Here is a 15,780-nt window from a genome sequence, read left to right on the forward strand (position 1 = left end):
TTGTAGGGTAGAGTCTCCATACTTCAGTTCTTTGACCTAAATGCTGCAGTGAGAAGTAGAACAAAATGCGGTATGATCCCTCTTGTTTTGTTTGGATCCTGTCACAAACATGGGTTGTAGTAATTTCTGGTTACAGACTGCAGAGGTGTGGCTTGTTTTGACTGTTTTCATTAAGTTGCACATCAAACTACTACAGGAATACACGTAACATCCTGTATTTGTGATGAGAAACAATCACAGTAACACGGGTTAAAGTGGCAGATCTGGATCTGGCTGTACAATTACTAAGTGCTCAAGTTGTTCATTAGGATGAGCAGACAATAGATTCATAACCCTATTGCTGCTTCTCACAATGAGCCTGTTGTTTGATGTGTATTCCCCCAACAGCCAATATGCAATTTCTATAATGTCCTTTTAATTGAGTCCCCCATCCTGACTCTCTTGCTCCATTTTTGTTACATAAAACGATTTTAATGAAGATTCAAATCCCTACGCATTAATTGCTTCTTTGACATGGAAAGTGCTATAGAAGTGCAATGCATTGTTATTTATTAGTGCAGTCTGATGAGCTGGCTTCTCTGCTCACGTGGCTCCTCATAGCTTCATGGCTGATGGGAAAAAAAATGAAAACTACACTGTACGAAAGGAGAACAAGGATCATCTGACAATTATCTCTGAGCTGTTCCCACAGTCATGTTCCTAAAAAGAGATCTTTCAGAAAAAACACCTCCGCTACCCTGAAAAGATTCCTCTTTGGGAACCAGAGATTTACCAAGTGCTGCTGGTAATTTGCTCTCTGACCGTTTCCCTCTTCCTGAAAAGCAGAACTTTAAAAGACAATTTTTTTTCTGGAGAAGTTTTTTGGAAAATCTTTAAGCCCTTCTGCCCACCTTGGAGAATACAGACAGTTGCATATATAGAAGCTTATGGAGATCATCAGAGGGCCAAGCTCCACTGGGAAAACAAATGCAAGTAAACAAATGCACTGGAGAAGAACCCATTGTATATGGATTTCACCTAGGAAATTGCACTCATCACTTAGATTTTCTCTGGCTTTACATCATACCCCAGGGTCTTGGATATCTGTGTTGGTACAAACATAATATGCATTTATGTATGGAAAATGTTGGGCAGTGGAATCTGCTCCATGCATGGAGAGGTCTGGTTTGAGAGCCTTCTGTACCTACTTTGCATTGGTATAAATGATGAAAACTGTGTAAAGACATCTTTCTCCTGCAAGTGGGTGAACCCTTGCACTTCTGTACAGCCATTTTGGATTTGGCAAGTCAAGAGATTTAATGCAACACGAAAAAGCACGAAGCGAGAGAAGGCAGGTGCTTACCTGCAAGATGTATGCAGCCAGTTCAAAGACCACTTCACTGTCAACCTCAATGAGCTCCTTGAAAGGTGAAGAAAACAAGAAAGAAAAAGAGAGTTGAGTCAGTTTGAGCTCCTGCAAGAAGGACATGCATCTCCTGGCTACTGCACGGTGAAGCATGCGGTGCCAGTTTTCTCCCCTGGCTAGGCTTCAAAGCATTCCCTGTGCTCCTGGAGACCAAAGTGAAGGAGAACCTGCCCACTCAGATGTGGAGAAAGCCAAATATTCATCATAATGGCTTGGTAAATGAAGCATAAGTGGATGTGGCATGAGGGGATTCCTGGAGAGGAGGGAGGAGAAGGCAGGTGGAGGGGGGAGGATCAGAGTCATTTTTGTTTTCTTGTGTGATTTAGTGAAAGTTAGTCTGGGAAATACATTTTTTTCTCCCCCAAATGTCACCCATGCTTCAGGGGAACACAACCTTGTCCTTGGCTCACAGAAGCAAGGAAATGAGAAAATTTGTCTTCACTGAGGTTGTGTCAAAGCCCCCGCAGAACTCCTCTGGCCCTTGCCCAGGTTAAACTCACAGGAAAAAGAGCCATATTCCCTCTTGCAGGATGGGAGCTCTGGTTTCGGCCCTTTCATCCCCATGAGCACTGGGGCTGAGGGTGCTTTGAGAATGAGCTGTGACAGCAAATCTTTTGGTAGATCTTCACTGCTCCATTCTATAGGATCCAGCCCTCAATGAAACCAATCTTGGAGGGTGTCGTGGTTTAACCCCAGCTGGCAACTAAGCACCACACAGCCGCTCGCTCACTCCCCCCTGAGAGGATGGGGGAGAGAATCAGAAGGGTAAAAGTGAGAAAACTCTTGGGTTGAGATAAAAACAGTTTAATAGGGAAAGCAAAAGCCGCACACACAAGCAAAGCAAAACAAGGAATTCATTCACTCCTTCCCATGGGCAGGCAGGTGTTCAGCCATCTCCAGGAAAGCAGGGCTCTATCATGTGTAACGGTGACTTGGGAAGACAAACACCATCACTCCGAACGTCCCCCCCTTCCTTCTTCTTCCCCCAGGTTTCTATGCTGAGCATGACGCCATATGGTGTGGAATGTCCCTTTGGTCAGCTGGGGTCAGCTGTCCCAGCCGTGTCCCCTCCCAACTCCTTGTGCACCCCCAGCCTACTCGCTGGTGGGGTGGGGTGAGAAGCAGAAAAGGCCTTGACTCTGTGTAAGCACTGCTCAGCAGTAAGAAATACATCCCTGTGTTATCAACACGGTTTCCAGCACAAGTCCAAAACAGAGCCCAATACTAGCTACTGTGAAGAAAATTAACTCTATCCCAGCCAAAACTAGCAGAGGGTCAGGTGAAATTGTGAGTGTTCTGCTCGGACACCATGGTCACATGAAGGACACTGATGGTCCCATGAGATCCTCTCAGGGTCCTTCTGCTGTGCCGGAGATAGTCACAGAACCAAGGGGTCCAGGCTCTGCTCTGTCTGAATGTGTGGTATGCAGACCCGGCATCAAAGATGCTTGGGATGGGAGGCACGAGCATTAATCTTGTGGCCAAGTGTGCTCTCCTCGAGTCTCTGATCCCTGCTTTTGGGAAGACAGTAGGCTTTTACTGAGATACTGTTTAGGCCTCTATTCTGCAACTAGAACTCCTACGTTGTCTCCTATGTATGTGACCATGTAAACTGGGTCACTGTTCAGCTTGCTCCTGTGGTGGCTTTTCTGTTGTATTTATTTAAGCTGCTGTTTTTAATATTTTACTTCATCTGGCAAGAAATGAGTGATCTAAATATAGATCACTGCTGTGATCCGTGCTCCAGCCAAGTCATGGCCACACCTCATTTACAAGCCACAATCGCTGCGTTGGCTTGTCTCTGGCAAAATCAAAAACAAAGGGAACAAAACAGAGGATAAGATCCAGGTGTCCTTGGCTTTCACCAGTGCCAGCTTTTTAAAATAAGCACTTCCTTCACCTCCTTCATAACAACTCCTTGGGGAGTGAAGACCAGCTCTGCTACGGGCAATAAACACACCTTCCCCCGTTCAGCTAAACTGCCTGATTCACTCAGGCACCTGCACTAATGACGTGCATATGCCAAGGGAAGCGACTGGTGCAAGATGTCGATTCAGCTGCAGGCAGGGCCCGGCTGTGGCAGTCAGGCATATCCTATAGCAAGGGGCGATGCGGAGTAGCACCAGAGTGCCTGGTCTTCCGCCCATTTTGAAGCACCAGGCATCGTACGGACAAACCAGCCTCTGCAACCACATGTCGATGTTATGGCACGTCTGTACTAGCAGGTAAAGTTGGCCAGAGCCCATTCTCTGGCCCTAAGGGTACGTGGCACAGCATAGCTCATGACTAAACACTCTTCCTCCCTCCCCCGGTCCCAGCTGGCGTTACCTCCGCTGTATTGCCTCTTGGGAACAGGTGCTCATCCTTGAACAGTGCCCAAGCAATGCCTGGGACAGGGCTAGCTGGCACAAGCCAAAACCTGTGCCAGAACGTGCTAGTAATTAAACAGCCTGACTGATCAAGGGACAGTGCCCGATGCCAAGCCCTGTCTCATTTGGTAGTACAAATGTGGCTTGGCCCTTCTGGGCAACAGTGGCTTGCTGGTCCTGTGCGAGGGTTTTGGTGTGTGGGTCCATGAATGTCTCATTATACAACAGGGTGGGTGAGGAGGAGCCATGGGCACAGCCAGAGGAGTACAGCAGCCAACGCAGAGCCAACTGGCCACCCAGGGGACCAGCAGCCCCAAACTAAACAGGCCACAGTCATCTTCTTTCCTAAATTGAGCAGCCCTGTGCATGGGGACATTTGAGGGTGTGTGTCTGGAGAATCGACAGGGCAAGGTCTGAGGGGCTAGCATAGCATTATAAACTACAGTTATATCATACACAATATGGTCTTTCCACGCTGCAGGGAAGCTTGGGGTGAAGCCATCCGTGGGAAGTCCGATGAAGAAACTTTTGGTGCAAGAAGGAAGCTTTCAAGGTTTGGGAACATGCAACACCCCCTGCTAGCTGCAGGGATGACAAGTGCTAGCTGTGCTTAGACACTGAATCCCCCTTTCTACACCTAGAGGAATCCTCCAGGCATGCTGGCTGGGTGCTCGCCCTGAGTCTTAGCAGAGACTTTGCACCCAACTTTCAAATTTAGCGCCTTTTTTACTAGCACAGCACAGCTTACTGTGGCTGGAAGTCAAATGGGGAAGGACCCGCATGGGAGACTGGCAATCCAGCAGGGCTATTTTTGGATGGAGATGACAGTCAGCTCGAATGTGCAAAGTAATGGTTTCAGGAGAGGTCAGACTAAAATAGACCAACCTAGATCTGTAGGCACTCTTTTTGATTTTTTTTTTCCCTCTTCTTCTTATTAAGCTTTCTCCAAAAAAAGAACAACAGTGTAAGCTTTTCCTGGCAATATTCCAAAAAGGAACTTTCCCCAGGAACTAAAATGTGATGCTCACTGAGCTTGTTGCTGGAGAGGGCTGACTAAGCACATCTAATTGCAGCCTTGCCAGACAGCAAAGCTCTGCACAGCTCAGCTCAGCAGCCCTGCCTCTTTCCTGGGCACTGGAAAAAAGGCATTTTCTGGCTTCTACCCTGCATTTTAGGAGATGCAAAGTTAGTCCCTGCATTTTAGGACATGCAGATGTCAGGAAACGAGGCTCCAGATTTGGTGTAAGCTAGGTGGCTTAGCAGGTCACAAACCTGCTGAGAGCTGTGGGATGGTGGTACAATCACTCTCTGACTACAGCTGTCTTTTCCTACCACTTCCTCCCTGGCAGATGGAGGTGAGTCACCGGGAATGGCCTCTGCCAGCACAGAGGGAGGTAGGAGGGATCCTCCCAGGGAATCCCAGCTGCTGAAAAACCTCTCCCAGTCCCACACAGGCCAGCCACCCATCCAGCCTACTGGGCCGAGTCTGCGCACAGCCAGCCTCCACCTCAGCAGGTTCTGGGCCTGCTTCATTTGCTGGACCCTGCCCTTTTGCTTGTATGGTCAGCTTGTGGCATCAGAAGGATCAGCTTCGCAGCTCAGGCGCAGGCACTCTGGCCGGGGAGTGGAGGCCGTGCCAGGATGCCCTTGTCCCTGGCACACAGATTGCCTTGCAAGGGGCAGCTCTGAGTTATAGTGCCGGTGACAGCAGGCTGGTGTTTTCAATGGCCTACCAGGCAGGGCTATTTCTGGTACAAAAAACCCCATTTCTCCATGCACGGCTTGTTCCTGTACAAGGTGGCCTTCAGTACACACCCACAGACACCCCTCCCCGCCCCCCATACACCCACATGCTCACTCTCCTTGGCCCACAAACGCTCAGTCACACTGTCACACACAGGTAGTCATATGCATCCCCAACACACACTCACAGACGCACAAACTCTCACAGTTATAGTCACACCCCCCTCACACGCTCAGCCCCCCCATGCCTACCCCACTCTCGCACTCACACAACCTCACGCACTCTCACACTTTCCTTCCACACTCTCTCACACACCTACACTCTCACAGACACACACACTTACTCTCTCTCAGGCTCGTCCCCCCGCACACGCTCCCGCTCCCCCGCCGCCTAGCCCAGAAGATGGCGCCCGCGCCGCAGCCCGCGCGGCCACTGCCGCCCTCTTCGGGCAGGAACCGCTAACGACATCCACTCAGCCCACAGCGGGCCCCAACAGCTTCTCCACCGGTTTTTTTTTAGCACAAAACTAGACATTTCCTTCTAAATACAAGCCGGTTTATCATTTTAGCAGCTGTAGATTCCCTCCTACCAACCACGAGTTACTTCCAGGGGTGTTTTACCTCAGAACCTCTCTCCAACAGGGAAGCTGGCCAGGGTGGTTAGAGATAGAGGAGTGAGGGAGGGTGGGAGGAAAGGAGGAGGAGGAGGTCATATCTCGAAGTCTGGGTATGACCAATGTAAATTTTGGGTCGGGGATGCAGACCCAGGTGTCACAGCCCACCCCAGTGCCACCAGAGCTCCCCAAGTCCTTACCTTGTAGATGCAGGACTTGGCATTCAAGAAAAACAGCTCAATGGTGGCATTGTCCTTTAGATAGGAGATGCTTTCAATGTAGAACCTGAAAGGGAAAGCAACAGAGGTGAGACACAAGGGGGAACTCGGGAAAAACATGAAAATGTACTCATTACATGAAAAATGTGGTCAATGGAGTAATGATGAGTATACTAAAAATTAAGTTTCTTTGCTTGTGACAGACTGGGGTGATGAGAGAGGCTTGTGCATGCTCCAGGACGTGATCAGTCACCACCACCCCAGCCATACCAAAGAAACTGGATCATCAAGTGGATGATTTTGTTTCTAAATAATCCTTTGTTTCATTTTTAGACTTCAAATAATCCTTTATTCTGTTTGCTTGTAAACTCCCCTTCATTCTCCATCACGTTTTGGCATTTCTTCACTCCTTTACCTAACCTGCCCATTTCTGTGCTGTTGACCTGCATCTTGTAAAATGTTCACTGACAGAAATCCCCTTCTGGGTTCCTTCCCTGTCCAATTCAGCTCTGCATAAGGCAAATTTTATAAAGGCTTCTTTATGTATTTTAGCAGCTAGCACATAGCAGGTCGCAAAGTAAGCAACCAGCAAGAGTTAAGGACCTTGCACAATTTACCAGTATTGTGAGTAGCGATGCTGGGGATGACTGGGAATGCCAATATTCTCATTTTTTTTTGAGCTGAGATGACTTCTCAGAACTCAGTAGAAAGCTGACTAGCCCAAACCCTCAGTGTTAGAAAAACTCACTCTCTCGCATTGGCCGATTACCCCAAATATTTGCGATTATGTCGAAAGCCCATGATATGTATGAATCAATTCAGTACTCCATGTCCTGCCTGCTTTGAAGGTCTGATCCTTTGGCAGTGAACTCCATGAGAGTTTTGCCACTGGCTTGAATCGACTCCAGCCCTTAATTCTGCCTTGTGACCTTTTGGGGAAAAAAAGCTCAGAATACCATCAAAGTTAATGACTGTTCATTACATATAAGTATGTTGTGTGTTCCTGTAGTAACAGAGAAAGCCTGGATAGGTTCAGTGAATGATTAAGGGTAATTTTGCATTTACTTTGTGTTTTAAGTAAGGAAAAAAAAAATACATGTCTGCCCACCCTGTTTTATAGTGATGTTTAAGTTGCAGTACAGTGGCAGCAATGTTCCTTACATAAATTCCAGTACTATCGTGCATTGTCAGAGGCAATTAGAATAGGGAAGGTGCCAGGGAAATGCTGTCTGCATCAGGAACTTAAAAAAAATGAGATACCTTAGAAATCTGGGTTGAGCTGCGGGGTCCAGTCACAGAGAAACCTTACTCCCTGACCCTGCTGTCTGGGAGTGGAGCTGGGAGACCTGCTGACACTCCTGCGGCTTCACACAAGCACTGGAGGGATTGTCCATGTTGAGCTATTTGCAGAATCGAGGGCCTTAAATGTAACCTTCTTAGGGGTAAAGGTCAAAGCTTTGTAGTGCTCCTAAGTGTCTTCTGAAGACCCTTCAAAACAGTTTATTTCCTGACAGATACAACCAACTACTTATGTACTAGAGTGGGAGAAACATTTTGAGCTCTTCTTGTTCATCTGCTGGAGTGCTCCTGCTAGTATCCCTCCTTTTCCCCCTCCAGAAGAGTTCAAATGAGAAATAAAAATAAAACCCAAATCAAAAAAACATTTGAATGCAGGGACCATGAAGCACAAAAATTAAACATTTCCTTAATTTTTTTTCTGGTTTCCAGTGGGTTTCACCTCCTGTCCTTGAAACTGCTTCTTTTTTTTTGGCAAATAAAAATATACTTGGCTTTAGAAATGCAAAAAAGATGCTGCATTAAAAAAGGAACTGTCTTACTAGATCTGCTGTCTGAGTGCAACTGGCTTTCCATCTGCTAAATTCATGGAGAAAAATGGTAATTTTACACATTCCATTATTCTTGAAGAACCTCCTCTGCTTATCACCACTACCAATGCTCTCTCCAATTAAAGGTCCGGTAGGACCTTTAATTCCAGGGTCAGAAGAAAACGGGAACATTTATTCTATTTTTGAATCCCAGTGAAGGTTAGCCAAAATGCTTTTTGTTTCATCAGATCAAACGAGACCATCCTCATCATCACTAGAGGGCAATATTGCATTTCTCAACGCTGCAAGGAGCTTTCCCAAGGCCTTCCATATAGACACATACACAGATCATTTTCTGTACAAAATTGAGTCTCTTGGAGCACAGAGCCTGCACATGATACTTCATCTTCACAAAGAAAACCCAATTCTCAAGTGACCTCCAGAGTGGAGAGTGTGCTGGGGAGCTACTGGCTCTCACACATGAACCCAGACAATGCAAAGCATGTGCACCAGGAAATTGGTGCTACTTAAAAGAGAACAGATTTGCAGAGAGAACTCTTATGGGATTTTCTGTGTGGCAAGCTCAGAAAACCCGAACTGGAGCAGGCTCCCCTGAATTCACAGCTGGTGCTGCAACAACAGAAATGGGAGGGAAGACAGTTTTTTTGCACTGATCGTGAATCTCTGTCAGACCTCCTCCTGTTACCACCTTTTCCAAATATGGTGAAGGAAACCGCACTTCACAGTGACCAGTGTCAGTGACTAAGGAGGCAGGAAGAAGCATCCAGCTGCTAAGGCAATGAACCAAGCAAAAAAATCTGGGTTAAATTCCTGACTCGGACACAGGTTTCCTTCACGACCTTCAGAAAATCATTTAGCTGCTTGGGGCTGTTGTGCTGTTTAGAAAATACTCCTCCTTCCTCTGCCCCCCTCTGTCTGTTTTGCCTGTTAAGCTTATAAGCCCTTTCTTACGGCACGTTTCAAGATCATCAGTTTTAAGGGGCAATTCTCAGATTTCTGTTGAGGACTCCCCTGAGAGCAGCATTCCTCTGTGTGCTGTGAAGCTGATATATCCAGGAAATAATGGATGGGCTGGACAGAGAAACAGGCAGTTCAATGCGTCCGACACCTCTGCTCTGCTATCTACATCTCTTGCAATACAGCCAACAAACAGCTTTGCCTCAAGCAGCTCCTACAAGAAGTTCCTTGATAGCCAGCGACTGTTGCTATGAGAAATTAGGTGCCTGCAAGAACGGGGAACACCCCACAAGACTTTGTGAGTGTAAAAACCAGGGAAATCATTTTTGAAAAAGTTTAAAAGATCAGCCAATGTTAATCTATTTCTACGTTCCCCGTCCCTCCCCACCCCCAGTAACTTATAATTCATCAAGTACATTTTCTAAGCATTAATTAAAGAGACCAGTGAATATTACGCTGGGTAATGAACACAAAGTGCCTATCTTGGCTGCTCCCTCTCAGCGGCAGGAAAATAATAATGAGTGCTGCAGAAAGTATCTTGGAAGACTTCAGAAGCTGCTGCATCTGAAACATTTAAGGCTTTTTAGCTGCGAGGACATGCCTCATACTGATCAAATTGCTCTATATTAAGTGTTGGTTAACTGACAACTTGCTCTGAGACAGATTAAGCCCCCTCACGCCGTGATGAATGGCAATTCCCATCGTAACCAGCCAAGCACAGGCATTTGTATAGCAGCGCCTGTGAGAAGCAACTGTGGAAACTCCTGATCCTTCAGTGATGGGAAACTGGCACTACTGTAATTTCTCCCATGCATTACACACATGCCCACCTCTGACTTGCAGCAGGGAGAAATGCCTGACTGAGCATTGGATTCACCAGTTTGATTGCTGGTCCTACAGGAGATGGAGAACCTTGGCCGCTGCCACTGGCCTCATGTGCGAACCCAGTTGAGTGTGTGCAGATGTGCAAATTCAGCAGTGTTGGGAAGGTGCTTGATAACTAGTGCTTTGTCCTTGCAGTGGGGATAGGAGGCCTCTGGACTACCAGGGAAATGGCTTCCAAAAGCACCTGAGCTGGTGGTGTGCTTGTGTGGCCAGTGAGAGCTAAAATGAGCAGCACTCCTGATTTCCACACACCAAAAGAAACTGTCAAATAAAAAATATTTAGCATTGCCTTTAACACACAGGTCTGGGCATATCCCGTCAGCCTGAACTTGGCCATCTATCACCTAGCAGGGACCAGGCTCTGAGCAATCATGTTCCTGACTGTGCAAATGTACTGTCATAGCATTTGAGATCACACGCCCATGCATTTATTTCCAAGCAGAACCTGCCAAACAATAAACATATTTCACTGTGGTCTTCAACACAATGATATTTCAAAGCATGACCACAGCAAATGGATACCTTGTCTACTTCAGGTGTAGGTCTGTCCTGGGGCAGTGATATCATCCTAGTTCTTGTGATGTTTGGCTCTGGTGGGAAACAGCTGGTCCAAAAGGCTTTTATCCAACAACAAAACAATTTTTTCAACAAAAAGAAACACTCCAAAACTCCCATTCTGGTGCCATGGTGTTTTCTTCCAAGAAAATTCAAAGAAAACATTGAAAGGACTTTGGAAGACCTCAAAAAGGTTTCAACACTTGGTTTCAGTGAGGAACAGCATCTTCTTGAGGGGTGCCCCTACCAGGAAAAACTGTAATTGAAACTGGAGCCCTGACTAGGACAAAGGGTCCCTCTGCCATCTGGAGAGCCCAGACCAGGCAAGGACGTAGCAAAGCACTCTCTTGTTACTGTCCTATCAAGCCTCACTCCTCAGATGTCTTGCTGCTTTCAGAGGAAGGCAGTAGGGTGGCCACAGGGGCACAGGAGGCAGCTGGGCGAGGGATGTGCCAATGCGTGTGGCTCTGGCGTGCTGGTACAGTGCTGTGCGAGAGGGCCAGTCACAGAATCACAGAATCGTATAGGTTGAAAAGACCTTTAAGATCACCAAGTCCAACCGTAAACCTAACACTACCAAGATCACCACTATACCATGTCCCTAAGGACCTCATCCAAACGTCCTTTAAATACCTCCAGGGATGGCGACTCAACCACTTCCCTGGGCAGCCTGTTCCAATGCTTGATAACCCTTTCCGTGAAGAAAAATCAAAAGTCAAAACAGAGGTGAGCAGTGCCAGGCAGTGATGGGGAGGCCAAGGATGGCACTGAGGATGTTTGCTCCTGATCAAGGTGACTGTGACTGATAACAGCGTGGCAGTGATTTTTGGGTGAGTTCCTGCCTTTTCCAAAGGGCAGGAGCTGGCGACTTAGTATTGGCAAGGGGGGTACTTTCCCTCCAGCCCTGTGATACTGTTTCCATGCAGGGAGGCAAAACATCCCCTTGAGCCTATTAAGAATAGGAAAGGGGAAAAGTCACAGAATAACAATCCAAGTGGCTCTTCTCTCCCCTGGTGAAAACATTATTTTTCCCATGAAAAAGGAAAATAAAGGGTAAAACCAGATTTCATGGAAGAAGTCAGAATGAAGCAAAAGGATTTGGTTTTGATGTGCAGTCATCTTCCCCAGTGCTTCCTTCTGCCCTAGATGGGAAATACACTCAGACCTGAGAGAAAGGATTGAAATGGGCAGAGGTGTCTCCCATGTCCTTCCCAGCTGGCTGACTCCATTCTGGTTAGGATGCAGGACAGGGCTGTCAGCAGAGCTCAGTGGACTGCCTCTTATTTCATTATTACAAAGCAATGGATAAAGGAGGAGACCCCTTTTCTGCCTCATCCACCCTGGGGTCTGGCTCATTATCCCTCACCACGTCATTTAAAACCTCAGAGGATAATTTGAAAAATATGAGGCCATTTGCTAACCAGGGGAAGAAAAATCACATGCATCGATATAATGGACTTAAATGCAGATGTCATTATGTCCAGTGTCTCGTGCTAAATGAGTATTCTGAGTAGCTCAGGCTGCAGAGCTCCTTTTATGTTTCAGCCCTGTTTGCTAATAGTCATGGGTGTGCACTTTTATGTGCTGACACTTAAAGCAGACAATGGTCATGCTAAATAGCTGGCCTGTTAAGTAATCAGTCAAGAATGAAAATCAGAGGCGCTAAAAAGCTCCATTTACCTCCCCTTCTGTATTCATTTTGATTCTTATCCCATGTCCGGTCCCCTCTGCTTGGGCCATGCTCAAGACCCCTTGCCCAGCGCCAGGGATTGGTATGCAGGGGACAGGACACAGCAAGAGTGATCTATGTCAACTTTTACGTCATTGCAAGGAAGCCACAAAATTGGAGGTGAATGTGATTCCAGGAATATAGGGAATTGCAGCTAACAAAAAAAAAAGCTGTGGATATTGTTTAACCGGAGCCTGTTCCCTCTCTCCTTCCCACCAGCTGTACTTTACTATGAAGCTGATTGCACCTTTACCCACTGCCCATCCGTTTTTCTCAGTGTTTGTAAGAGGCTGGCCCACTGAACTCCTGGAAAACCATGTGTTTTGGGGATATTTGCTCATTCCTATGCCTCATCTTCTCCATGTACAAAATGCTAAGGGATCTGCTTTGGAATATATAGAGACCAGCTCTCTTCCTCTCTTCCAGGCTGGACATCCTGGGAGTCTTTGCAAGCCACAAAGTGCTCCAGTATCAACATAGAGAAGGAAAGGAATCAAGCCGGTAATGCAGGCACATTCCTCCCTGTTGTTTGGTTATAGCATGAAGCATCACGTGGAAAGGCACTGACCTCAGTACAGTGAGGCCTCTGCCCTCTCACCAGGAGGGGTATCAGGCCTGACCAAGCCATGAAAGCAGCAGCCAGCTCAATATATTCTGCAAATCGCTCCACCCCTGAAATGTCCTGTGGAGCCTAGCTTGCAAGAGAAGCCCAGCTTTGTACAAAAAGGCTCTTTCACCTCCTCTTGGCTTGGAGTGATGTGGTTATCTGTCCCAAGTGTGAGGCAAGAGCAGTGACTGGACCACAGCCTTCCTCCCCTCCTCTCCCTCAGTCATGAGGGGAATTTCCCCACACTGTCCTGAGCTCCAGCCCAGCTCTTTCCTGCTCTTTGATCCTTACCAAGAGTGACATCTTGGCTATTAGAGGTAACTCACTGGGTGCACTGTCTTGCATAACACCATCCCTCAGTATTTGTAAAGCATCTTTCATCTGAGGATCTTGAACCATTTGAGGAACAGAAATCCCTCCAGCCATTCCACCGTGCTGTCAGCAGCACACAAAGGTATGATTTGGCTGTGAAAACTGGCACGGGGTTTACTTACTCACTGGCTCTACCCCTTTGTTCAATGCCACGGTGATGGGACCCCTCATAGCAGACCTTTCTGCTGGCTTCACTGATGACAGCAAATCACACCCACTGGTGTAAGGTATAAATGCAGAAATTGCAATGAAAATGGAAACAATGTCTGCATGACTTTGACCCAGTCAGAGAATCTGTGTGTAGGCATTGACATAGCTATTGCTGCTTGATCCAAATTGGGTATAAGTCCTACACTGACAGCATCCATCATTTCTGCATAGTACCTATCATGCTGTAGAAATGCTTCCCAAAATTAGACAAGACAATGCTGCCAGCATCAACACATTCAAAATGTGGCTCAAAACAACCAATTTTTAGAATGTTGCTTTTTCTTCCCCCTCAGGTGGCTGGATGGAAAGAAAAAACAACATATCCCCTTCTCTAAACACAGCTCACTTATACAAATATATTCCCAGTTAAGCAGAAAACAGAAATGATGTTATGGGACTCAAGAGCCAGACTGCTATTAAGATGTGTGTGTAATGGATGGCTTAGCTCAGAGCTGTGTGCTAAGTAGCAGAGTCCCATTAGTTCCCTTCCTCAAGCAAAGGTCAGTTTTCACACAAGTAAATCTTCCGACTGGACAGAAGTTTCTCATATCTTTAAAGAGACTCGGAGGAGCAAAGCCTCCCCGCAGGCAATTTATTACACCTTCCCCCTGGTGAACAGAGCAGGGGGCCACCCTGAGAAGGCTGCAATAAATTGTCTGCAGGGAGCCTTGTCTTCCAGCACAAACAAGGTCTGAGCGGCTGTATTTATACACCGTGGCCGGGTGGGAGGAGGGGGTTTGCAGGGCTGCTGGCTTTTGAGATCTTCCCCCTTAGCGTACACACAGCTGATGCACACCAACCAGCAAAACACATGCTGAGACACAAAGAGATCTGGGTTATGGCACAGCTTTGCCAGACTTCATAGACAGTGCAGCTCACGGCAACCCCTGAAAGTGGCTTGGTTGGGCTGGGTTCATTATGCGGGTTTAAACTCTGATTTTTGCTATTGTTTCTACAGCATCCCAGCAGCGCATGGAGCTGTAGAGATATAATGTGAGCAGGAGATGTCTCTTTGTCTCCCTTATATGTAGCATAAACTGCCTGGGAGCTTGGTGCAGGGAGTTACCAGCTCAGTGCTGGTAGTGAGAGTGGGTGAGGGAGACAGCACAGCTGGAGGGAGCTCAGAGATGGCTAGCCACGAGGATGAGAATGGAGCACCCCAAGGTGCTGAAACATCTCAGGGCAGTTCCCTGAACTCTTCTGGGATGATTAAGCTCCATGGCAAAGTGGGGTCCATGGCAAAGTGAGGTCCAGCACCACCCTCCTTGCAGCTCCCCTTGTAGAGGGGTCTGCAGCTGACCAGGGAAGAGCGGAGGAGCAGAGCAATTTGTGTATATATGATTTTTCCCCTGCATCTTCTCCTGGGTGCTAGCAGGTGAGATGAAACATATTCATGGGTGAAAGCAAACTCTGCCACTTCTCTCCCTCTCCCCTGGCTGCAAAATTGATGTATTTGATAATGTCCTTGTGCCTCTCTCCCCAGTTCCTGTAAACCCCTGTCTCTCACCATGGGGCAGAGAGAGGGCTGCTCCTTCTCCCTCCTCGGTGGGGAGCAACACTAGCTGGTGATGTGAGGGAAGGATACTTCTGCTACCATCTCTCTTCCCTCACCTTGGCATCATCTTCCCACTGGCTTTCCCTCATCCCACCCACCTTGCTCAGGGATGTACTCAGAAGCCACTGCAGCTTGTCCACCCCCTTCATTCCCTGCCTGTAGCAAAGCGGTGGAGCACCACATACCCCTCTCTGGTGGGGAAAACTGTGGATGGAGAAACACAGCCCATTACATGTGAGACAAATAAATTGCTCTGGTTAATTTAGTGTGGTTCTATTCCACTCTTCCTGCCACAGCAGGCTGCTGTCATCACCACCCCCTAATCTAATTTCTTGGAGGGATGCAAAGCTGAGTGGAAATGAATGGCACACACAACCATGGTGTGCTGGGATCACCATGTGAGTGAGTCGGGCAAGTTGGGAGCAGCGTGCCATGAACCTGCACCCCATACGTGTCTTCTGGCCAATGTGGGAGGCGGCAATGTATTTCAGCACCAAGCTGTAAGGTCCATCTAGCCCTACAAACAATCCATATTAGCAACAACTGTCTCCCTTTCTTCCAGGGTCAACTGTTTCCAAATGGACTCCTGGTCCTTTTATTTTTAACATTAGTCCTTTTCTAATGGAATACAGCTTTAAAGACTGGATATAAAGGAAGGCTGAAAAACTAAAATAGCCTGAGGCCTCATTAGCAGCTGAAATCTGGTCCAATTCC

At 47.3% G+C, this 15,780-nt stretch overlaps 1 protein-coding gene across 5 annotated transcripts in view; it reads right to left on the reverse strand.

The window, feature by feature from the left end:
• FRMD4A (FERM domain containing 4A) overlaps positions 1-15,780 on the reverse strand; it is a 211,694-nt gene that overhangs the window by 74,802 nt on the left and 121,112 nt on the right. For all 5 annotated transcript variants that reach the window (XM_075526407.1, XM_075526317.1, XM_075526495.1 and 2 more), the window contains exons 5-6: positions 6,332-6,416; positions 1,343-1,399 (exon numbers count right to left, since the gene is read on the reverse strand). In XM_075526407.1, the coding sequence (XP_075382522.1) occupies positions 1,343-1,399; positions 6,332-6,416 (142 nt within the window). The remainder of the gene's footprint in view (positions 1-1,342; positions 1,400-6,331; positions 6,417-15,780) is intronic.

This window comes from Mycteria americana, chromosome 1 (assembly GCF_035582795.1).
Source record: "Mycteria americana isolate JAX WOST 10 ecotype Jacksonville Zoo and Gardens chromosome 1, USCA_MyAme_1.0, whole genome shotgun sequence".
Classification (NCBI taxonomy): Eukaryota; Metazoa; Chordata; class Aves; order Ciconiiformes; family Ciconiidae; genus Mycteria; species Mycteria americana.